The following is a 24,329-nucleotide window of genomic DNA, read 5'->3' as shown; positions in this document are numbered from 1 at the left end:
TATAATTTAAAAAAAAATCAAACTCGTTATGATACAATTCAATCCTTATTTGCTTTACTTTTCTGATCCACATTCTGTGCATTGAAGTTAAATGAAGTATGGGCGTCCTTTGCTTTACTTTTTTGATACATTTTGTGCATTGAAATTAAATGAATGATGGGTTTCTAGACAGAGTGACACCTCCAACTATAATGGCTACGTGCATAATTCAAACCCCATTAAATGATTTTGTGGAAGGTTCTAAATTTATCATTATATTTTTTTCATACATATAAATTGTTCTTATAGTTGGAACAACAAACATAATCTCCATATATATGATGCTGGAAATTAATTTTGACCTTATTTCACAAAACTCACTACTCTTTCAATAGTAACACCATGTTTGCTTCAATGGAATTGCTATGCAGTTATGTCCAAATTCTGAGGGGACCACCATTCCATTGTTTGGTTCAAATCATCCCACATAATTGTTAAAAATGCTGAATGGTTATTCCTGCTCCATTCGTTAAAAACACTGAATGGGTATTCAGCACTCAGCCCTTGTAATGGTTATTCAGTAGATATAAGGAATCACTTAAAAAAAATTTGTTCCCAGTGTACCCTTCAAAAAATAACAAATTTAAAAGCTTATAATTGACAAAAACCTGGGAGGTTATTCTTTCACCATTTTCTTCCCAATGTTCACTTTTCATCTTCCTATCAAATTGAGAGAAAGAAAGCTCAGAACATCGAATTTGTCTCCAAGTAAGCATCAATTTTCTTGGGTGAGATTCAAGCTTCTTGAAAACTAAACAATATGAGTATTTGATACTCGAGTTTGTTTTGAATTTTTGAGTTGTTTTTTTTAAAGCTATTTAAAAACTTGAAAACTGAAAATTATCAATCTTTGATGTTTGCATTTGATCTGGATTTCTGAAATTTCTTTCTCAATTGAAATTTTAACTTTCTTTTACTATTTTTTGGTTTTGTTTTTCCTTTGTTCTTTTTTAGTTTTTACCCGCAAAATGTCTTTCTTTGCTTTTATAACAACAAAGAAGATAGAAAACAAAAAGAGGAAAAAAATCTGTATATTTAAATTTCTTGTTTTTTTTCCTTTACATTTTATGCAATTTCTGCACAAAACAATCTGTAAGTTTAAATTTCTTATGCAAAGTTTTCCCTTTTCTTTAATTAGAAAGTTTACTAATTGGCTAGTAATAGTATCCTCTTTTTTATGAATTACTTATTTATTTGGTTGCTTGTGTGGGATTTTTTAGGCATTCACAAAAGGTTTTTCTTGTTTTGTTTTTTTGTTTTTTGTTCTTCAAGTGTGGGGATGATGTTGGGTTTCATTTCAAGTGGTTAATTATCTTTTTCTCTTTTGATGGATAATAGATTAAGGCCAGCCAAATTTTCCTTCTTGATGGTTGTTTACAGCTTTGATTGGTTTCTTGATTTCAATGAAACTAAAATTTGAAGCTAATTTTATATTGTTTAGCATCATATTATTTTAGCTTTTTTAAGGAGGAAGATAAAGGGGGTAAGGTCATTTTTAGATATAAAGAGAGACAAAAGATGGCAAAAGAGATTCATGGATTAGAAGAACCAATTTTTCTCATACAGTTTATCATAGGTTGGATCTGAGGGACTTGTGATAATGGTTATTTATGTTAAAATGAAAATGATACAGATTCATGTGTTGGAAGAGTGGAGGGATTTTGGCTTTGTAAGGATTGTCTGGTTGCTAGAATGACATTTCTCATTTTGGATGTCCTTTTAATAAGATCTTTCATTTTTATTTATATAATAAGATCTATTTTAACTTTATAATCATTTGCTCTTTCCATTCATTTAATTATTTACTTCAACTTTCAAAACAAACATTGCATTTATAGCATGCCTTTATGAAGTGATATTAACCTTTTCTATGTTTCTTTGCCAATTTCATATAGTGGAATCACACATCCCACATTATCAGAGAACTGATATCATTTGCTTAAAAAATCAGCCCACACCAAGAAAATATCTACATGATCCAAGTACACCAACAAAAGAACCACTTTAATAATTAGGGTTTTAATTCTGCTATCGTTTTTAGTTTGTTGTGCTTTCTGCACCTCCAAATGTATATGACTTCTGTTATTAAATTATTCTTTCTTTCAGTGACCAACTTGGTTATGGCTTCATAATAGGCTTAAGACTTTATCCTTTGCAGTCTGGAGGGATTAATAACTTGTGTAGTTTTTCTCTCAATATATTTAGCCTTCGTGTCAATGTCGTATTTTGTATTGCTTTTTTAGTTGTTCTTTCTGTGTTATGTTTGTGTCATACAATCGTATTGTATCAAACATTACCAAGTATAGCATCTAATAGTTGCATAAGCAGTGTCTGTGTATGTTTATTATACAAAATTGGCCTTAAGTTGTTGATTATTTGTTAATTATTCATGCCAATTTAAAGTTGATTTGGCAAAGGCAATCTTGATGGCTCGTTGCTATGCACAAGCTAATAATGTTTCTTATTTTTATCCATCTAATGTATGTAAAAAGAATCAATTCTTCTTTTTAATCTTTTTAATGGTGCAAGATTCTAGTTGAAACTCACATAACTAAACAGGCTGTTGCAGATACAGAGTTTGAATGGAGATGCGTGGAAGAACAAGTATCTACTTCAACAAGCAGTTGCCCGCTCGATAATTGTTAGTATATTTAAAGTTGATATAAGCTTTCACAATTACTTTCCCTTCTGATTAGAATTCATTACTAATTTCCCTGAAGTTAAAAAACAACAAGACAATAAGTTTCCAACAAAAGGTTGTTCTGGTCTAAGCTAATAAAGGAGGACTCAATATTGTCAGCTTGGCTTTTGAATTTACTTCTTCAAGACAGACCAGAAAAATTGAGGTGTGTAGGATTCAAACAACTTAAAGTGCCTCACTGGTCTACTTCTTCCTGGTTATCATTGTAACGACCCGATAGTCACAGGTGTCGAAAAATGCATTTCTGAGACTTTATTACCGTAAATCAGACTCATAAATATTTATTAAAAATATTTATTAAAAATATTTAAGAAGTTAGTTGTGTAGTTAATTAGGTTTTGGTTAGGTGAATTTGCATGAATTAAGAGTAATTAGGTATAACGACTAAATTGCATGAAGGGTGAAAGTTGAATTATAGATTAAAGAAAAAATTAAAAGTAATAAAGAAGCAATTTTGCCATGGTTTATAAATGAGGCGACACAAGGGTGAAATTATTATAAAATTTTAAGTTAAAATATATATTATAATATGTTGCTTAATATTTAAGTATATATATTATATTATAATAATAAAACAAATAAATAAAAGAAAAAACAAAGAAATAGAAATAGAAAACCAAAACGAAGCAGAAGGAAAAAGAAAGGAAAAAAGAAAGAAAGAAAAGGGAGAAAGAAGGAGACGAAGGGTTTTAGGGTTTTAAAGTTTCCAAGTTTAATTGGTTAGTCAAATTAGTCCCTTTTTCTTGTAATTTTTATGTTTTTGGAATTTCAGTGTTAAATACTATCCGACTCATATCGAAATTTTAAAAATTATTGAGTTTTTAAGTGTTGTCGATGTTGAATAATTTTAGTATTAGGAATTAAATTGATAGATTTAAAAGTTAGAAATGAGAAAAGATTAAATTGTAGAATAAATTGTAAATTTTGAGTAATAGGAATTAAATTGTGAAAATATTGAAATTTAGGAATTTAAGTGAAAATAGTGAGTTAAATTTAGTTTAAATTGAAATTTGTATGAAAATATAGGATTAATTGTAAAGAAATAAAGTTAGTCTCGGTTTAGGGACTAAATTGAAAATTAGGCAAATATTATGAAAAAAATTGAAATATGCAATATGGAATTGAATTGTGTTGTATTGATAAATTTTAATTATTTTAATGTCGAAGCTAACGTCGTACTGAAATCCTCGACTAAAAAGGGGAAAGATAAAGTCGACGGGGAATAGCTCAGAATTTCTAGTTTGTATTTCTATAATCCGAACTTAGTTGTTAATTTGTTATAATTCAATTTAATGCATACGATAAGTGTTGAGGTGAGTATTTGATACTTTGATATTGAATTGAATTAAAGTTGATTGAATGAATTGAAGTGATATATTATGAATGTATTGATTATTTGAATTGAAATGAATATATATATGAGTAAATGTGCTAATGTGAAATTTGGATATTTGTTTTATATGGAAAGTGAATTGAAACCCTATTAAATGTATCAGGCTGAGTCGAATATAGATGGCATGCGATAGGATTAGAAGAGTTTAGGGATTTCTTCGACTTCGAGTCGATGAAGCACTGGGTGCCAATTTACTTTGGTTTAACGATGAGACACTGGGTGTCAATTTACTACTTCGGATTTATTCAATGAAATACTGAGTGTCAATTTACTACTTCGAATTATCCGATGAAGTACTGGGTGCCAAATTGGTGTGTTGGTTGGATCCGTGTATCTATCCGAGTCCGAGTCGTGTTAATAGGGGTAATTAATTGAAATGGAACTATGGTTGATATCAGATGATATTGCATGTGAAATGAAAATGGGATAATGAATTGAAATATGGATTGAGACACATGAATTATGTATTCATGAATTGGATATAGAATGAACAATGTTGTTGTTTAAATGATATGTGTATTATATTGTGAAAAGCTATTATATAGCAAATGATGAAAATTGAGTATGGTATAAATGATGTATTTATGAATTGAATACTGAATGACTAATGTCATTGTATGAATAAATGTGGTTTTTAATATTCAATTGTACTTATAATTAAGATGTGCATATTATATTATCTTGTCTTTAAATATTCAGATTATAGAAATACCACTGAGTTTTACTCAGTGTACGGTTTTGTTTTCCGTGCGCAGGTTAATTTCTTAATTTTGATCGGCGATTTAGCATCCAACAACGATCCCGAACTCAAATGTGGTGATGTTTATCTTTTGTGTCGGTATGTACCTAGGGTGTTTAAATGTTAGTTATTTTGTGGATGAAATGTATATGAGGTTATAAGTATAATGTTGGCTTAGTATATATATAACATGTGCTTGTGTTTGAAGCCATAGTATAGCATAGTAAATGGAATAAAAGCTTGGTATGTGCTTGTGAATTTAAGTTAATGTTTTAAGTATATATATGAGATAGGCCAAATTGATGAATTTTGGCATTTTTATAATTTGAATTTGAATGATGTTTTAATAATATATATTGATGATATAAATTTGGTACCAATTAGGGTACATTAGTTTGACACCTAAGATGATTATTTTGACATGATTTGAATGTGTTTGATTGGTTTTTGACATGAATATTATATGATACGAAATGCTTGAAATTTTTGTCTGTTTGATCGGTAAACTCCAGTAATGCTCAATAACCCGGTTCCGGTAAGGGATACGAGTTGGGGGTGTTACAAGCATCCATGTCAAAGAGAGTTTTGCAACAAACAAAACAGCTTCTCTTTGAATTGTGTTAGGGAGTTGGTGGAAAATAACCATGAAAAGGAACAGAAAAGGCAAAGATTTAAAGGATCTGGTGAGGAGATGTTAGATGTGAAAATATGAAGGGATGGGGAAAACAATGTGGAGATGAATCCAACATTAAGCAATTGTTGGAGCTGGATATAATTAATTCAACCCAGGAGTGGAAGAATGCTTTTTGAATCCCAGAAGAGGGATATGGGGATAGTAATTTGAAATGTCATTGTAGAAGAGATTACAAGTGAAGTTTGGGATTGGACAATGTTTGTTTAAATGTCACAATAAATATGACATTTCATTTCTAGTTCTGTTACTATTTCACTTTGAAAAGTTTTAGTATGATCATGAAATCATTACAAACATGTATATAGGGTTGGACATTGCTTAATGCTAGTTGGATATTTGGTGTATAGATGTTTTAATGTTACTGCTAAGTTTGTTTGGTGTATAGATGTTTGATATTTTTCATATATATAAACATGTGAATAATTATTGTTTTTGGATCAATATTTTGTAATTTTGGTAACTATGATTCCATGAGATTATGCTTTGTCCTTCATATTAGACATGTAGTGAGATGATGTAGTAGATTTGATAAAAGAATTTGTGTCAAATTTGATGGCTGGAATCACCCATATGACAAAATGTGTGTGGAATGAGAAGGTAGCATTTTTCGGGGACTGATTTGCATAGATTCCCCCTGCAAAATGTCAAAAGTACAATCTTCCGCTATAGATGAACCAAATTATATTAAGAATATTATTAAATTATATATTATTGTTTTTATTAAATTTTATTTAATAATAATTATATTAAAATATGATTAAATTATGTATTATTAAATATTAAATAATTCTATTAAATTTTAATAACAATAATCATCTATCTACAAAAATTCTGCTAAGTGTGTTCTGGTCATTTAAGTTTTTTTTCTTATGCTATTACAACTTCTATTTCATTTAACTAAACACAAGAATATTATTACAACTCTATTCCATTCCATTCAACCAAATAACTGAATTGTTGATTATATCTTTATTCCATTACAACTCTATTCCATTCCCTCAACTAAACATGATGTAAATATATAGATCTCTAATCAACCGAATAATCCAATAATATGTTTCATCATTCACCCATGCATTTTTATTTTAAATTTTAACTTTTTTTTTTCTCGACAATAGGTTAATATTATAAAATATAAAGAGGTAAAAATCATGTGGTATCAAAATAAATTTCATATCCCAACATGGAACAAGGTCATAAACATAAAAAAAAAAAACCATCATATTTTAAACAAGGAACATTGTCATTAATAGGCACCTAACCTGCAATAATTCTTCAAAACATGACAAAAAGATATCTGAAAATATTGATAGACTTTGTAGCTGACGTAGAAGGAAAAACATTACAGCTGATTTCAGCACAGATAGGACATATAAGAACGTCCAAGAATTATTGTGTTTTGTAGTTAAACTAATCTTGGATTTATTACGTAGGTCTTTATTAATGTTCTTCCATATGTAGTTCAACCTTCATGGCAAATGCAAATAAGAAATACTAATTTTCCTTATTCTTTTTCAGTCCCTCACAAAGAGATAACTTAATTTAGAAGAAAAGCGAGCCGTATCTTCTTAAAAGTTTCCAGTCTGATATAGTCCTCATCGGCTTACCAGCTGAAAACAGTCGATTCAACTATTTTATTCGAAAATGAAAAGGTTACCTCTTACCTGCTACGCCAAACTACAGCCTCATATATTTAGAGTATATTAATAAAACGAAGACATGAATGGATTGAAGCAAAAGCATAAATGTGAGAACCCAAAGTTAAAGGAAATTTAAAAGAAACAAAAACAAAAGAGTTTCACTATTGTATAAAAACCGTAAAGCAGATATCAGAGGAGTCATGCAAGAGATCAATAATTAGTGAGAAAAAGGAGAGAAGAAAGATCATAATCATGGCAATGAAAAGCAAAGTGCTCATCGTTGGGGGAACCGGTTACTTGGGGAAGAGGCTAGTTAAGGCAAGTTTAGCACAAGGCCATGAAACTTTCGTGCTGCACAGGGAGGAGATAGGTGTGGATATTGAGAAGGTGCAAATGCTGCTATCGTTTAAGCAGCAAGGGGCTCATCTTGTGATTGGTTCGTTTAACGACCACCAAAGCCTCGTGAAAGTGGTGAAATTAGTAGACGTGGTTATTTGTGCAATATCCGGTGTTCATATCCGTAGCCACCAAATACTGCTTCAACTCAAGCTTGTTGATGCCATCAAGGAGGCTGGGAATGTTAAGGTATTATACTATTATTAGCTAATTTTGATGTAATGAATGTGAACATTGATTCCTGACGTTTGGATTTGATGTAATGAATGTGACAGAGATTCCTGCCATCGGAATTTGGAACTGATCCTGCAAGGATGGAGAATGCAATGGAACCTGGAAGGGTTACATTTGACGACAAAATGGTGGTGAGAAGAGCAACTGAAGAAGCCGGAATTCCTTTCACATATATCTCTGCAAATTGCTTCGCTGGTTACTTCCTTGGTGGGCTGTGCCAACCAGGTTTTATCCTTCCTTCAAGGGAACAAGTTCGTTTGCTTGGAGATGGCAATCAAAAGGGTAAGCCAGTCCATGCATTTACAACTAATTTCTTCCTTTCTCGGTTTGGAGAATATTATAATTAAAGGCTGAAATTCACCATACAAACAATTCTTTTAACACATTGGGCATATATGCAGCAATTTATGTTGATGAAGATGATATAGCAACGTATAGCATCAAAACAATAGACGACCCTCGAACCCTAAACAAAACAGTGTATATAAGGCCACCCCAAAACATACTATCTCAAAGGGAAGTGGTCCAAATATGGGAGAAACTCATCGGGAAAGAGCTGCTTAAGTCTTCCATTTCAGAGCAAGAGTTTCTAGCAATTATGAAAGGTGATTATTGTGGGTATTGTTTAAACAATTAATTAATTAATAGTGAATATATAGTAATGAAATTTAATATGCAGAACAAGATTATGCAGAGCAAGTTGGATTAACACATTACTATCATGTGTGTTACGAGGGATGCCTTGCCAATTTTGAAATAGGTGATGGAGCCGAAGAAGCCACCAAGCTTTACCCTGAAGTCAAGTACACAACGGTTGAGGAGTATATGACCCGTTATTTATAAACTATAACCCTGCCCCTTCTTTATTTCTCATCCATAATAATAATGATATAAATTTCTGTATTTATATGTGTGTGTAAAATATTCCAATTTGGAGTGATATTTAAGCTGGAATATTGCTATCATGGCTCCTTTTTTATGATTTAATTTTTTTATCTTAAATTAAATCAGATTGTGCTTATAGGCCATCAACATTTTAATACATTATGTTTGCCAAAGGTAACTTAAAAAAAAAGAAAAAGAAAAAAGAAAAAATGCAGTAAGCTATATATATAAAAGAAAAACAAACCAAGAGTGCAGTAAGCTTGTCTATAATCTGTAGACCGATAATAAAAGTTATCCCAAACAATGAGATTTCTCAACTTCAATTGTTAGTGGACGAGTAAGCTTAGAAATAAATAAAGATGTGAAGGGTAATTGGGTCATTTAATTTTGATATATACAATATAAAGAGAAGAAAACTAAGGGCAAAATACCAAAAAACCCTATTTTTTTAAAATTTACCGAAATGGGCTCGGTATTTTATTATTTACCGGAATGGGCCATTTTTCCCAAAATTGCGTTCACGTCAGCGCGATGTCAAGGGACGTGTCAGCAAATTTCGTCCACGTCAGCACGCTTTGCTTACGTGGACACAAATCGCGCCTACGAGGACGTGATTTTCTAACACATCAGCAAAACGCGCTGACGTGGACGCGATTTGCTGACACGTCCCCTGACATCGCGCTGACGTGGACGCGATTTTGGGAAAAATGGCCCATTCCGGTAAATAATAAAATACCGGGCCCATTTCAATAAATTTTAAAAAAATAGGACTTTTATGTGTAATTTGCCCCTTTTTTGGTATTTTGCCCCTAATAATACATATTAATGTATTACTGTAATATGTAGCTCAAATTATGTATTGAAGTTAATATTCATAATATTGTAGCTCAAATTGTCAATCCATCTATACTATTGTACTAATAATATATATTAATGTAATATTGAAGAGTTAATTGATTAAAAAAATAAATGCAACAAGTACAAAAAAGATTCAAAATTATTACCAACAAGATTTGAACCAAGTAACTAAGGGAAAAGAGCAAGCATCTTAACTAACTAAGCTAAACTAATTAATTGACATATTATAAAAATACTGTTATTATCTTAATTATATTACTTACATTCTAATAATTTATCGGACCTATTTCATACACGTGTCAAATCAGAAAAATAATACAACAATTCTGTAAAAAAAATCCAGTGTTTACTTCAAATAAATAAGGAAAATAATGATTTGAATGTTTCAAAATTTAATTTTAAATCAAAAAAATCAAAATTTAGAGGCAAAAAAGGATCTTTTTCGATGAAAACTGAGCAAACTGCCTTCGGCTATTTGTCAACGCGTAGATCTCGAAAAGTTATTCGAAATAAAAAAAATCGTCTCAATCGGACAACCGAGCCAAAAGTTATGGCCTTTCAAAGTTTTCCAAGTTAAAAAACATAAACTGTTCATGAATTATTGCTTCCACGTCAGCAAATCGCGCTTTCGTGGACGCGATTTGTTGCCACGTAAGTAATCGCGCTGACGTGGAAGCGATTTGCTGACACATCCCCTGACATCGCGCTGACGTGAACGCGATTTTGGGGAAAATGGCCCATTCCGATAAATAATAAAATACCGGGCCTATTTCGATAAATTTTAAAAAAAATAGGGTTTTTATGTGTAATTTGCCCTCAAACAAAGTCGAAAAAAATGAAAACATGAGAAATATATGTAAATTTATGTCGTGTTTTATATAATAATTTCATAATATCTCATTTAGATTACGTTTCTTGCTAAGTTGATATAATCAGCCCAACAATTTCTGATTTTTAGTAGGCCTTTTAGTAAGGTTGGAATTCAGATAAAGTTTTAATAATCTATTAGAAAAGAAAAGAATAAATGAATCTTATAGGATTCTCAATAAATTCTTCGCTTTCTTCTGAAAAGATATAATTTTTTTATCTACTTTTTACGTTTCGTGAATAGCTAAGACATTAAGAAATATCGAGCAAGACACTTAAGTTATAAAATAATACTATCATGATAGGTTTTGAACTTAAGTCACATGAATTCTAAACCTTTGTTTTTCTAGAGAATAAATTTTAAAATTTTAACTTAACCATTTCAAATTTTTATAAATATATCTTTACATAGGTCTTTTTTCGCCTAAGCTTTAAGGTTCACTTGAAATTTGGGAGAGTTTAAGTAAAAATATTAGGCCTAAATAAAATATAAGCTAAACTTGAGCTTGAACATTCAAGATCCGAGCCAACTCGGTCTATTTTCTAGTTTTGTATACATATATTATATTATATTATATTATATTATGTTACCATTTCGTAACTTTTTATACTATTAATATTTTAATAATTTAACCATTGAATTATTAATATATTTGTACTTATAATGCTTAAAATTTTTTTTAATTGATTCGATATCTTTATCGATCTCTATAATTGTCTATATTAGATATTTAACGCTAAAAGTTTTTTTTTACATAAAACAAATTATTATTATTATTCAATTTATGTCAAAATTGGCATGCCTGGTCTACATGAATAGAGCATGAAATATGACTGTTGGGTTGTTAAAATATTAATAGTATAAAAAGCTATGGAATGATCTAAAACCATTTAAATTTTACATCGGTGTAAGTGAATCTCTTCCCAATTTATATATATAACAAAAAAACATATCTATAGTTATATATAATACTATATGTAAACATTAAAAAAGTGTTATCTATATATAAAATTGTAATAAAAGAAAAATATATATTATTAAAGTTTAAATTTTAAATATAATATACATTAAAAAATAATATGAGCGAACTTAAAATGAGATTAGGTTAGCCTTTTACTAATTTGAACGAAATTGGGCAAAATTTTAGACTTATATTTGAGGCCGGATCGAATTTGAACAAACATAAAATGTATTAATATCATGTTTAAGCCAAACTCAAACCCTACGTGGCCCAACCAAGAAACATGAAGCTATAAAACTAATATTATATAGGCATAATTGCAAAAAAAGCCCTCAACCTTTGGGGGCTTTTGGATATATGCCCCTAACCCTTTTTTTTCTAAAATTTTCCCTTCACGTAACGAATTTTTCAGACATCAACTCAGTTGAAACGGTAACCGTCAACTGACCGTTAGTCAACAGCCGGTCAAAAAAAATTGGTCTACGTGGTGTTCTAGTTGACTGATGATGTGGCTGACATTAAAATAAATAAGCTGACGTGGAAAAAATTAAACAAATTTAATAATCATAAAATAAAAAAAACCCTAAATTCTCAAAACCCCAAATTCGATACTTTTCCCTAACTTTTAAAATCCCCAAATCGTAAAATTCCCCAAATCTCTAACCTCTAAAATCTTTATTGAACCCTTAAAATCTTCAAATCCCTAAATCTTAAAATCCCTAAATCGTTAGCATTCCAGAATATTCTTGAAATCCTAAAGCTTTTACAAATCAAATTGTTGAATCCCTAAAACTATTAGGAACGAAATCATGAAATCCCTTAGAACCAAATCGTGAAATCCTTAATCTTTCCGGAAATTTTTATTTTTCTTTCTTGTTGTTTGAAATCATGGATTCACGTAGTTCAAATAGTCAGTCTAGAGGTTGGGTAATGCATGGTTCGAATGGTTCAAAGAAAAAATCGTCATATGCAAATGTTGTTACTTCATCACGGAAGGAGTATGCCTACGATGGACCAGCAGTAAAATGTCATTGCAATAAGTTAGCTCTAAGAGATGCCTCATGGAGTGATTTAAAACCGGGGAGGAGATTTTATGGTTGTTCAAATTTTTGGGTAAGTGAAGAGTTTTTATTTGTAAATTGAGCTTGAGCTCAATTTTGATGATTTCATAAATCTTGGTATTTGTTTTATTTTCATTTTGGATTATTTCAATTTGGCTGAATTGGGATTTGTTTGTAGGACGATGGCTGTGATTTCTTCAAGTGGTACGATGGGAAAATGTGTGACCGTGCAACTGAGTTACTGCGTCAATTGCGTGATAGTGAACGAAATCTTTTGAAGGATAATTTAGCACTTAGAAAGAATGCTATGGATTTGGTTAATTTTGATGGTAACCATAATGTGGTAGTAATGCTGCTGGCATTGAGGTTGAAGGAGGTAGATGAATTTGTGGTGTTGAAGGAGAAGTAGCACTAAGGAAGAAAATGTTGACCATGAAGCAAAAAGTTAAAGTTATCAAGAAAGAAAAGTCAATGTATAAGATATTATTTTCTTGCTTTATGTTATGTATTGTATGCATCGTCATAGGTTTCTTTTTTAGCAGTAGTGGTAAGAGGCATATGCAACTAGCAGTTGCAAATGTTGAATGACAAATATTGGTTGTTTTTTTTTTATGTAATTTAACATTATGTTTAGAAGTAATGACCAATATTTGTTGTTTATGCCTAATTTAATTTAGCTTAATAAATAATGCAGTGACAATAAACATAAGACTAAAAGTACAAATTTGATCATTTATGCATATGATTTCCCCATTGCAATTTAGATAAATGTACTTTACAAAAGCATATGATTAGTCTATACACCATTTACCCTATACACCATCAATGTTATACCAGCCAAAAACCAAAATGTGAGTGAGCTATACATGAACCAAAAAAAAAACCAACACATTGGTTTTCAAATCAACAAAATAACATTCCATAATGGTGTATTCCAAAACCAAAAATGTTGTAGGCTCAAAATGTGACTACTATTTTCTGTTCCAAAACCAGAATGTTGTAGGCAAAATATCTTTCACCGTACTTTTTAGATCACGAGCTGTCGCGAGATGGTCCTGTGAAATAGAAAATAGATACAAATAGATAAATGAATTATGGCACAAGTTCAAAACCAAGTTATCATAGTGAATCACAAGACAAACAACAAAAGTCATTCAAAACAAAATAACGATGATTTACTCATGTTTCCCGCAATTGATTCTTGTGTTCCTAGGTGGTCGAGAGGAGCATTTTGCTTGTTATTTCGCGACTTGCGTGTTGAATAAGATTGTCCGCTACCATCTTGGCATGAAGTTCTCGTCATGCTCCTTGTGATTCTACTAGACTACAAGAGCATTTTATATTAATATTAACAATATATAAAATAACTCATATCAATAGTAAAAGGAAGAAACTTACACAAAATGTTTGTTTTCCCTTATATTTATCTAAGGTAGTTAACCTTTTAATGGAAGATTTCCTCTTTTGTTTAGGTGGTTGTGCATCTTGCTACAAAAAATGGATTATAATTATTGGTTAGACAAAATAAAATAAAAATTTTACTTAATATATTTAACCGAAGAATAACATTGTACCTGTTTTGAATTTGTGCAAGACTGCTTGTTATGGCCATGTTGGCCATATTGAGTACATGTCATGAGTAGACCTTTCCTATTCAAGTGACCAGGCTTCAATTTTTTTGGTTTATCTTTGGCCATCCTCCTATTTTTTTTGGGCCTCCCACGCATCTTCCTTTTAATAGGAGGTAGTACTGTTGAATACCAGATTTTTCCTAATCATGTAGCCCATTTATGGGTTGTATTGGAAAAGGGTAAGCTTTCTTGTAGGTATCAATGTGATAATATTCATGCAAATATTCATCTGGTTGAAGCCTTAAGTGATTCATGGCGGCACATGCATGGGAACATGGAATCCCACTAATTTGCCAACTTCTACAACTACATATCCTTTGACTTAGGTCCACTATATACTGATAACTTCCTATCCTCAACTCACATCCATTTTTACCATTCCATATCAGTTGCCACCCTACACAGTCCTTCTTGTTGGCATCAAACTTAGCTTTCACTAATGGACCATAATTTTACTTCCATCCATTACATAGCTTCCTTTTTTTATACTATCCTAGTCATCATCTTAGTCCTAATATCCTCAAGCATTCTGATAATGCTTTTGAACTTAGCTTCAACAATGCTTGAATTGAATGCTTCACACAAATTGTTGTTAACTATATCTGATTTACAAGTAGTCCCCAAAAATACCCTAGTCTATATCTTTGGAGACTTTTTCATCAAATTATTATAAGCATCCTTATCTTTCTTCTCCAGTGTTGAAAATAGATCGTCCCACTCCCTCTCAGTTGTGCACTTCACAATCTGCCAAAAATCACACTCATAAGATTTCCCTAACTTCCTCCCTGACCAATTTGTAAACACGTGCCTCACACAATTCTTATGCTCCACCCTTGGTAGTATGTCAGAAATTGCAATCTCAAGGCCCTAATCTAAATTAATGAACGAGATAGATTGTTAGAAAATTTTAGTTAAATACAAATAACAGATTAAAAAATAATACCAAACTTAAAATTGCATATTTACTAACCTTTTTTTGTTCACTGATAATTGTGTACCCATACCCATCTTCCAAGCCCAAATAAATTGATAGGAGACTGAGAAACTAGGCCATGAATTAGTGCGCTCCACTTCAACCACAGCCCATGCAATAGGGAACATTTGGTTGTTTGCGTCTCTTTCAACAGTTGTGAGAAATTCATTCTTAAATGGGCATTTTAGGAAGCAACTATCTAGCCCAATGAGTGGCCTACACCTCGCTTTCTAGCCTCTCTTTAGCACATCAAAGCATACATAATACCTCTTAAAATGAGTAAGGGAGTCTGCTATCACCCTTTGAACAACCATTTTTATTGTGCTTCCTGTCATCTTTGACCTTAACTCATGAGCATAGTCCCATAGCAAGCCAAATTTCTCCTTATGATTCCCAACCATTTTTCCTTCACTATTTTTTTACTCTATAACAACAGTTAATGGTCACATTTACATGCATCTCAGAAGCACATCTTCTTTGAAATTCCCTCAGCTTCATCTTAGGGTGATCCTTGATAGTTGCTTTAAAATGTTGGGCAATCATAGCAGCAGTCACCATTTTGTTCTTAAAATTAAAGGAACCATGGTGCTCATCTTGAAACGTCTTTATTTGCAAGCATTTCGCAACAGGATTGTAGCTAGCCCTAGTTCTCCATGGACAGTTAGGGGAAGCAATGTACCTCACAACAACCCTTTTCGGTTCATTCTTAATAAACTTTAGTTGTCTTCTACACTATTTAGAGTACTTTCAAATTACACTCTTAAACTGTTTTCCATCCTTAAACAGCATTCCCAGACTAAATTTTAACTTATTATTGTATAAGGGAAACTTGCTCCTCCTTCTCTCACCATATTCATGCTCTTCATCTTCATCGAACCCAACCAAACTTCCATGTTCATATGAGTCTCATACCTCAGTTTCATTCCCATCCTCCTCTTCTCCACTACGTGCAGCAGTAACATTATCTAGTTTATCTGATGTTGCAAATCATTAGTATATTCATCAGCAACATTATCCACTCCATCTGATGTTACAAAATCACCAGCATATTCATCAACATCAACTTCACTATCATTATCCTCTCCAACAGTAGACCCTAAACTAATATGTCCACCACTTTCCATACCAATATCCTCATCTACCTCAATATCAGTAGCAGACACATCCTCCCCATCACCTTGTACCTCTCCTACTTCACCCTCCTCACCAGATTCTACCTTTTCCAGATCACCTTCACCCTCAGATTCTACCCCTTCATCATCACCCTCCCCATCAACTTCCACCCCTTTAACATCACCCTCCTCAGTAGTCAACAGAAAATTTTCATCTACAATTATAGGGTTATCAACCTCATGTTCAACATATAACTCAATCTCCTTAAACTTGACCCAAAAGTCTAACATAGCTATAGTGGAAGTGTTATCATAAATCACCCTTAAATTATTTTCTAACCCTACTGTACCAGGCTCATGAAAATATATTAACATGACAGTGTTAAACCCTAACCCAATTTTCACTATTTTACATAATTCAAATTAAGATATTGTGTCTGGGTCCTCTTTAAGCCTAATCACTTCCCCACCTACATATCTAACATATGGGTCCTTTACAAAGTGCCCACCCACATGCAAAATAATATAATATTCATCATCTGATAATATCTACAAAAAACAGTAACACATTGTAAGCAAAAAAACATTAAAAAAACAAACAAAACAGTAACAAAAGTCTACAATTTTAACATCTTTTCTGAGCAAAAACAAATTTCTTTGAATAAACAGAAAATTTTCTAAGAAAAAAACATTAAAAAAACTCACTGCCTACATCGGGACCACTTCTTTGAATACAATACAAAATAGTAACACATAACTACAATTTTAACATCTTTTTGCTTGGATAACAGAAATCAACATCATCGGGACCACTGTCGCATCACAAATCAACAAAACAAACCCTACATTGTGGCACTGAAATTTCAATAATAAATCACAATTAACCATCTACAATTTTGACAACAATTTTATCAACAAAATCGGGACCACTATAGCATCAAAAATCGACAAAACAAACACTACATTGTGGCACTGAAATTGCAATAATGAATCACAAATAACCAACAAATCAAACCAAAAATGGAATTTATTTTCTCAACAAACCAAATAAGAAAGCACATACCTTTCGTTTTTGGGTTATAGAAACTGCTCACGATTATTGAAGCTTTTTAGTTCCTAATAGTTTTAGGGATTCAGTGATTTTATTCGTAAAAGTTTTAGGGATTTCAAGAATATTTTGAAATGCTAACGATTTAGGGATTTGAAGATTTAGGGATTTGAATATTTTAAGGATTCAATGAAGATTTTAAAGATTCAATGAAGATTTCTGAGGTTAGGGATTTGGGGAATTTCACGATTTGGGGATTTTAAAAGTTGGGAAAAAAGTATCAAATTTAGTGGTTTAGGGATTTAGGGTTTTTTTCTAATGATTATTAAATTTGTTTAATTCTTTTGCTATATCGGCTTATTTATTTTAATGTCAGCAACGTCATCAGTCAACTGGAATGCCACGTAGACTAATTTTTTTATCGGCTGTTGACTAATGGCTAGGTGACGATTACCATTTCAACTGGGTTGATGTTTAAAAAATCTGTTACGTGAAGGGTCGATTTCAAAAAAAAAAGGTTAGAGGTATATATCCAAATCCCCCAAAGGTTGAGGGCTTTTTTTGCAACTATGCCTATTATATATTTATATAAATTTTGTCAATCTTTTTTCAAATTTATAAGTTAAAAATATATCTCTATGTGTTGGTGAATTTGTGTTATATTAACTTTATCATATTCTAATTAATTTTCTTATTTCATTTTATGTTATATAGCTATGTATTAAATTTTATCAAATTTAATTAAAACTTTTAAATTTGTGTCATATATCATCATATTTTTAGCGTAAAACTTTCATTTATAAAAAATAGATAAATCATCAATAAAATTCGAGAATTACGATAACCCAAATCAACATGCTTTCCTGATACATCCATTCGTATAATCCCTAAAATTCAACGATAAAGCTAAGAGAAGCATTAGAAGTCAAAATGGAAGAAATTGCGTAGGGAACAACATCCGAATAAAACTAGTTTGCATAAAACAGAGTTACTCTAAAAAGAAAGTGATCTTTCTTGTTATCCCATTTTGTCCAAAGAAAGAATAGACATTGAAACAAATCTTTCAACATTAAGCAACCACTAATCATAATACTAAACTCATAATTATTAACAGAAGAAGAGATCAACACGTTAACAACATCAAGGCAATCCGATTCAATTATTATCCTATCAAATTGTTGTGCCTTCAACCAAGGGAGTACTTCTTGTATTGAGAAAATTTCAACTAAGCATTGATCATAGGTAGTAGAAACATGACCCGGAAGGCTTTTATGAATTCACCTGTTGCGTTATGAATGACGATCACAAAACTTGTAGTATTCGACCATTGGTAGACGAAGGCATCAATATTGCACTTCAACCACTCAGCAGTGGTCGTACCCAATTCAAGACAGTAGCAACAGTGGAAGGACGATATTGGACCTAATGAAAAACAACTTTCGCATCCTACCAATCTCGAAGAAACGTGACAACAAACTTGTTGAACGATGGCCAGCAATGCAGCAGCAAAAATGTTTTGGAGCTTTGCCATATCAAATTTTTTGTTTCTTGTTTGCAACTAGTCTAGTTCACTTTGTAATCAGTCTTGTTGATGCACAAAGACTAGTTAGCTGATTAGTTTGATAATGTACTAATGTTTAGGTGTTGATTTTATCTGATAAGTTAACTTGTTAATGTGTACAAGTTAAGTTTTGTAATTTTCAATGTTGTTAGTGAGAGTAGTTATGTATTTGGTAACTGCTTGTAACTTGAGAACATTGTTTTAATGAAAATCAGTAATAGAGATCATTTGATCATCTTATTTAGTTTCTTTTCTTTTCTTTTCCCTTTTTCTTGTTGCTAATAACCTCAACAAATGGTATCAAGAGCCTGTCATCTTTGAGGGCTTTTGTTGTTTGTTGTTTTTTCTTTGTTGTGTGTTTGAAAAGAAAGAATCATAAATTGTTTTTTGTTGTTACAAAACATGATTTTTTTCACCTCCATCACCACCTGTTTTTGCTGGTGAAAACTACTACATATGGGTAGTGAAAATGAAAACCTATTTGCAAGCTCATGATTTGTGGAATTTGGTTGAAGTTGAAATAGAGCCACCTCTATTGAGAGTTAATCCAACCATAGCTCAAATCAGACAGCACAGTGAAGACCATGCTAAGAAATACAAAGCTATGTCTTGTTTGCAAAATGGATTTTTTGATGTGATTTTCACTCGGATAATGGCTTGTAACACTCCTAAACAGGCTTAGGATATGCTGAAAGAGGATTTTCAAGGGTCTAATAAAATAAGGCAGCAACGTTGATCAACTTGATTAGGGACTTTAAAATTTTGAAGATGAAAGAGTCTGGATTTATTAATAACTACTCTGATAGGATAATGGCCACAGTAAAAAACATTAGGCTACTTGGAGATGACTTCAATGACAGGAGAATCGTTGAGAAGGTTATTACAACTCTTCCAGAAAAGTACGAGTCAAAGATCTCCTCATTGGAGGACTCGAAAGATTTATCAACTATCTCACTATTAGAGTTGATAAATGATCTTTATGCACAAGAGTAGAGAAGGGCCAACAGGTTGTAGGAGTATCCTGAAGGATCTTTTTAAGCCAAAAGCAAAGAAGGCTCAAGCTCAAGCTACAAGGGAAAGAAACCTTGGTTAGATAAAAGGGAGAAACCAAAGAAGGATGCTAGAAAGAAGAAGTTCCCACCATGCACTCATTACAAGAAGTCTATACACTTGGAAAGATACTGTTGGTACATGCCTGACATCCAGTGAAAGATTTGCAAGCAACTTGGTCACATAGAGAAGGTTTGTAAAAAAAAGAAAAGACACAACCATAGCAGCAAAACCAAGCTCAAGCCGTTGAGGACATTCAGGTTCAGGAGGAGCATGTTTTCACTGCTTATTGTTTTGTAACCTCAAGAAAGGTTAAAAAGGATTGGTTGATTGACAATGGCTGCACTTATTATATGGCATCTGATTGACAATGGCTGCACTCATTATATGGCATCTGATGAAGGAATGTTCAGAAAGCTTGACACTAGTTTTGTCTCTAAAGCTAGAATTAGGAATGGAAACTTCATTGAGGCCAAAGGTAGAGGCAAGGTTGTGATCAACACACACTCAGGTAATAAGACAATCTCAAATGTCCTTTTTGTACATGATATTGACCAAAATTTGCTTAGTGTTGGCCAGTTGATAAAAAGGGTTATTCTCTTAATTTTATGAACAAATCCTGTATGATTAAGGACTCATTTGGTCAAAAGCTAGTAAGAATAGCTATGACTGATAGCTGTTTTATTTTGGATGTAAATCAATTAGATGTGAAAGCTTATGCTAGTTTAGTTGATGAATCATGCTTTTGGAATAAAAAGGTTAGGGCATGTAAATTACAGATCACTTAGTTTGCTGCATAAGTTGGATCTGGTTGAAGACATGTCTAAGGTTGATGTTAAGGATGAGGTTTGTGAGGTCTATCAGCTTAGGAAGCAGGTCAGATTGCCATTTCCAGTTAACAAGGCATAGAAAGCTTAAGACAAGCTTCAATTGGTCCATACTGACATTTGTGGACCTATGAAAACCTCTTCTCTAAGTGACAGAAGATACTTTGTACTGTTTATAGATGATTGTATAAGTTTTTGTTGGGTAAATTTCTTGAAACAAAAATCAGAGGTAGTTGATTTCTTTTGCAAGTTCAAAGCCTTAGCTAAGAATCAAGCAAATTGTAAGCTTAAGGCCTTGAGATCAGACAATGGCACTAAGTACTAGTCAAAAAGGTTTCATAATCTATGTGAAGAAGCTAAAATTTAGTATCAACTGGCAACAATTTATACACCTCAACAGAATGGTGTTTGTAAAAGGAAGAATTAAATAGTGCTTGATATGACTAGATGTCTGCTGTTCGAGAGCAAATTGCCAAACAACTTTTAGGCCGAGGTAGTGAATACCTCAGTGTATTTACTCAACAAACTGCCAACAAATGCTGTCAATAGAAAAACACATTTTAAAGCTTGGTTGGACAGAAGCCATCTGTTTCATGTTTGGCTTCATTTACTATGCACTTGTCCCAACCAAGAAGTGAAGTAAGCTTGAAAGAAAGTTAATGTCAAGAATCTTTGTTGGTTATAGTTGCACAAAAAAATGGTATAATGTTTTGAATCATTCCACCAAGAAGATTATTGTGAGTAGAGATGTGAAATTCAATAAATGTAGTGGATAGAGATGGGATGGTACTGATGCAAACTTGCTCAAATAAGACCAGCAAGATAGTGATCTGTAGCCAGTTGAAGATGAAGCTCACATTGAGGAAGGGTTCGATGATATGCTTGTCAGAGGTACAGGAACTATCACTAACATTTATCAAAGGTGTGATATGGCTATGCTAGAGCCTTCAATCTTTGATGAAGCTGCTAAAGAAGACTATTGGAAAGAAGCAATGCAAGCAGAAATTGAGATGATACACAAGAATGACACATGGAAACTGGTTGATAGGCTAGTCTAGAAAAGAATTATTGGTGTAAAATGGGTATTCAGAACCAACACAATGCTAATGGGTCACTAAATAAGCACAAAGCAAGACTTGTTGTGAAAGGGTACAACCAACAATATAGTCTTGACTTTTCAAAAACCTTTGCACCAGTTGCAAGGTTAGTGTAAAGGCTTAATTTTCAGTGGTGTCGAAAATAGTGGTTCGAGACCACTAAATCCGACTAGTGAGTTAAAAAATTTTATTATTTAGTGTTTGTGAACAAATTATTATTTTAGTAAGGCTTATGAATTAGTAATTTGTGCTTTAGAAATATTTATCAAACTAATTGGTTTCTAAATTGAAGTATCGAGACCTCGATTTTATAAAATAGGCCGTAAATATTTTTATAATACTTACAGAGTGCCATTGAGTTAGTATTAAAGTCTCGTTAGAAAATTTTAACGTTTTGATAGTTAATTTAGTAAAAAGGACTAAATTGCAAAAGGTGCAAAACTAGCTAATTGATGAAATAGTGATTAAATAGTTTAAAAGATAAATATGAAAGGACTTAAAGTGTAAACATGCCTAATTGAAAAGGCTGAAATGGCTTAAGTAGAAAAGAAAAACAAAAATCAAGTGAGTAAAGGGCAAATTGGTCATTTAGGAAAAATTAATGCAAATAAAATAGAGTAAGTAGCATAATCTACATGTTTCTTCCCTTAATTGTTGTCCCAAAATGACATAGAAGGGTTTCTAATAGCTGGTTTTTCATAATTTTTATTCATGTAAGTTCAATTTTTGTTTATTTCTTGAAATTTTTGTGTTTTTGAGATTTTTACAACTATGTCCAACTATCTATTTTATTAGTTTTTGGTTCTATGGGTAATTTTGAAAGTTACCATTGATGAGTGCTGGATGTTTAAGATGAATGAACATGGATTTGAAGTTTTAATTTTTTTTATACGATGATTTTATCAAGTAATTTCAACAGAAATTGATTTTAGGAGTGAAAGAGATTAAATATTAGGGTTTGGTATTAAAGTTTGTTTATCAAAGGTTGTGTAGCAACTTATAATATTTAGATAATGTGTTAATTGAGAAAAATTAGCTCTTTTGATGAGTTAATTGGTAAGGGACTAAATTGAAAAAACTATAAAAGTTGGTGTAATTATGTAATTTCAAAATTTGAAGGGTATAAATAGTGAAGTGGACTGAAATTGAAATATATGCTAATGAATGAAAAAAATTACATTTTAGATCATGAGCTCATAGATTAACGAGAAAAAGGGAAATTAACCGAATAGCCCTTGAACTACTACCAATTTTACAATTCAATCCAGGTAAGTTTGTATGGTTAAAATTTCATGATTATTTATTAATTTATGAATGATATAATGTATTTATTCATATTCTGATTATTGAAATTAAAACTTATTGTTAAAGCATGAAATTGAAATGAATGCTTAAAAGAAGTAAAACTAAGGATAGAGTACAATCATTTTATAGCAAAGGATGAACAGACGGATAAGACCATGGTTGGACCATGATAGTACCTATAAGTAAGACTATAGCTAAACTATGTCATTTTAATGAAAAGACCATAACTAGGTTATGGCACTTTGAACGTAAGACCATGGTTAGACCATGACAGTATTTATAAGTAAGACCATAGCTAAGTTATGGCATTCTGATGATAAGACCATAACTGGGTTATGGCACTAAGAATGTAAGACCATGGCTGGGCCATGGTAATGCATGTGTAAGGTCATAGTTGAACTATGGCATAAAGAAAATGATGTACTCATATCTGTAAGTCGTTCATCGATTCAGTAAGAATTGGTAAAAGACCTATGTGAATGAATTGAAAGATATATTGATTATTAAAGATATTGATCTAAAGGAACTGTGCTCATTGAGTTATGTTGTATTTGACAGGGAAAATGTATGATTTATTTACAATTTAGTTTATTATATTAAGTTCAGTAAGATCAATGTTTAATCTATTGAACTTACTAAGCTTCATTAAGCTTACTCGTGTTGTTTCATGTTCTTGTAGATTAACGTGTGATCAGGAGATTGGATCAACACATCAAGCCACACTATCCAGTTTAATCCGGTAGTTTTTAAAATGTAATTTTTGGTTTACGTAGCATGTATAGTGTTGGTTTGGCAATGAAATAGTTTGAATTGTGGTTATGAATATTAAATGTTTGTATGTGTGTAATTAGTAGTAGAATTTGATAAATCAATGAAATGAGTTAAATGGGTAAGTATAAGTAATTGATGTATATGTAATGTTTTATGATGTTTAGAACATGTATTGGTTGGTTTTGATTGCATGGTTGGGATATATTAGTGTATTTAAATGTTGTGTGTAGGTTGATGTCAAAAAGGATGAGAAAAGTGGCCTTAAAATGACCTATTTTCGTCCACACGAGCGTGTGCCTCAGCCGTATATGACATACGGCCATGCACATAGGTGTGTAGTCTGGCCGTGTGTCCCCTGCACCTTGAAATTTCAAAATAGAATGCCCAGGTATTTGCATACGGCCTAGCACATGGGTGTGTGGCTTGACCATGTGACCCCTGCACCTTTCACACGGGCATGTGGTTGGCCGTGTGACCCAAGTCAG

General features: G+C 32.0%; 1 protein-coding gene and 1 long non-coding RNA gene across 2 annotated transcripts; both read left to right on the top strand.

The window, feature by feature from the left end:
• Positions 1-510: 510 nt before the first annotated feature.
• LOC107900661 (uncharacterized) lies at positions 511-5,910 on the top strand. The gene is made up of 3 exons (XR_001684993.2): positions 511-747; positions 2,599-2,680; positions 4,889-5,910. It is a non-coding gene; the product is annotated as an uncharacterized lncRNA (long non-coding RNA).
• Positions 5,911-7,299: 1,389 nt separating this feature from the next.
• LOC107900663 (bifunctional pinoresinol-lariciresinol reductase 2) lies at positions 7,300-8,801 on the top strand. Its single transcript, XM_016826331.2, has 4 exons — positions 7,300-7,791; positions 7,878-8,118; positions 8,238-8,441; positions 8,516-8,801. Exons 1-4 carry the CDS (start codon positions 7,459-7,461, stop codon positions 8,677-8,679), a joined length of 942 nt encoding a protein of 313 aa, XP_016681820.1. The 5' UTR covers positions 7,300-7,458; the 3' UTR covers positions 8,680-8,801.
• The last annotated feature ends 15,528 nt before the right edge of the window (positions 8,802-24,329 follow it).

This window comes from Gossypium hirsutum, chromosome D08, assembly GCF_007990345.1.
Source record: "Gossypium hirsutum isolate 1008001.06 chromosome D08, Gossypium_hirsutum_v2.1, whole genome shotgun sequence".
NCBI classification, from domain to species: Eukaryota; Viridiplantae; Streptophyta; class Magnoliopsida; order Malvales; family Malvaceae; genus Gossypium; species Gossypium hirsutum.
The sequence above is the reverse complement of the archived record's forward strand: the minus strand, read 5'-3'. Positions and strand labels throughout refer to the sequence as shown.

Bases quoted from the DNA above. Each gene is read 5' to 3' on its own strand.
- LOC107900663 (XM_016826331.2), top strand. From the start codon at position 7,459: ATGGCAATGAAAAGCAAAGTGCTCATCGTTGGGGGAACCGGTTACTTG. The intron at 7,792-7,877 runs GTATTATACTAT...TGAATGTGACAG, and splicing joins AGGAGGCTGGGAATGTTAAG to AGATTCCTGCCATCGGAATT. The intron at 8,442-8,515 runs GTGATTATTGTG...TTTAATATGCAG, and splicing joins GTTTCTAGCAATTATGAAAG to AACAAGATTATGCAGAGCAA.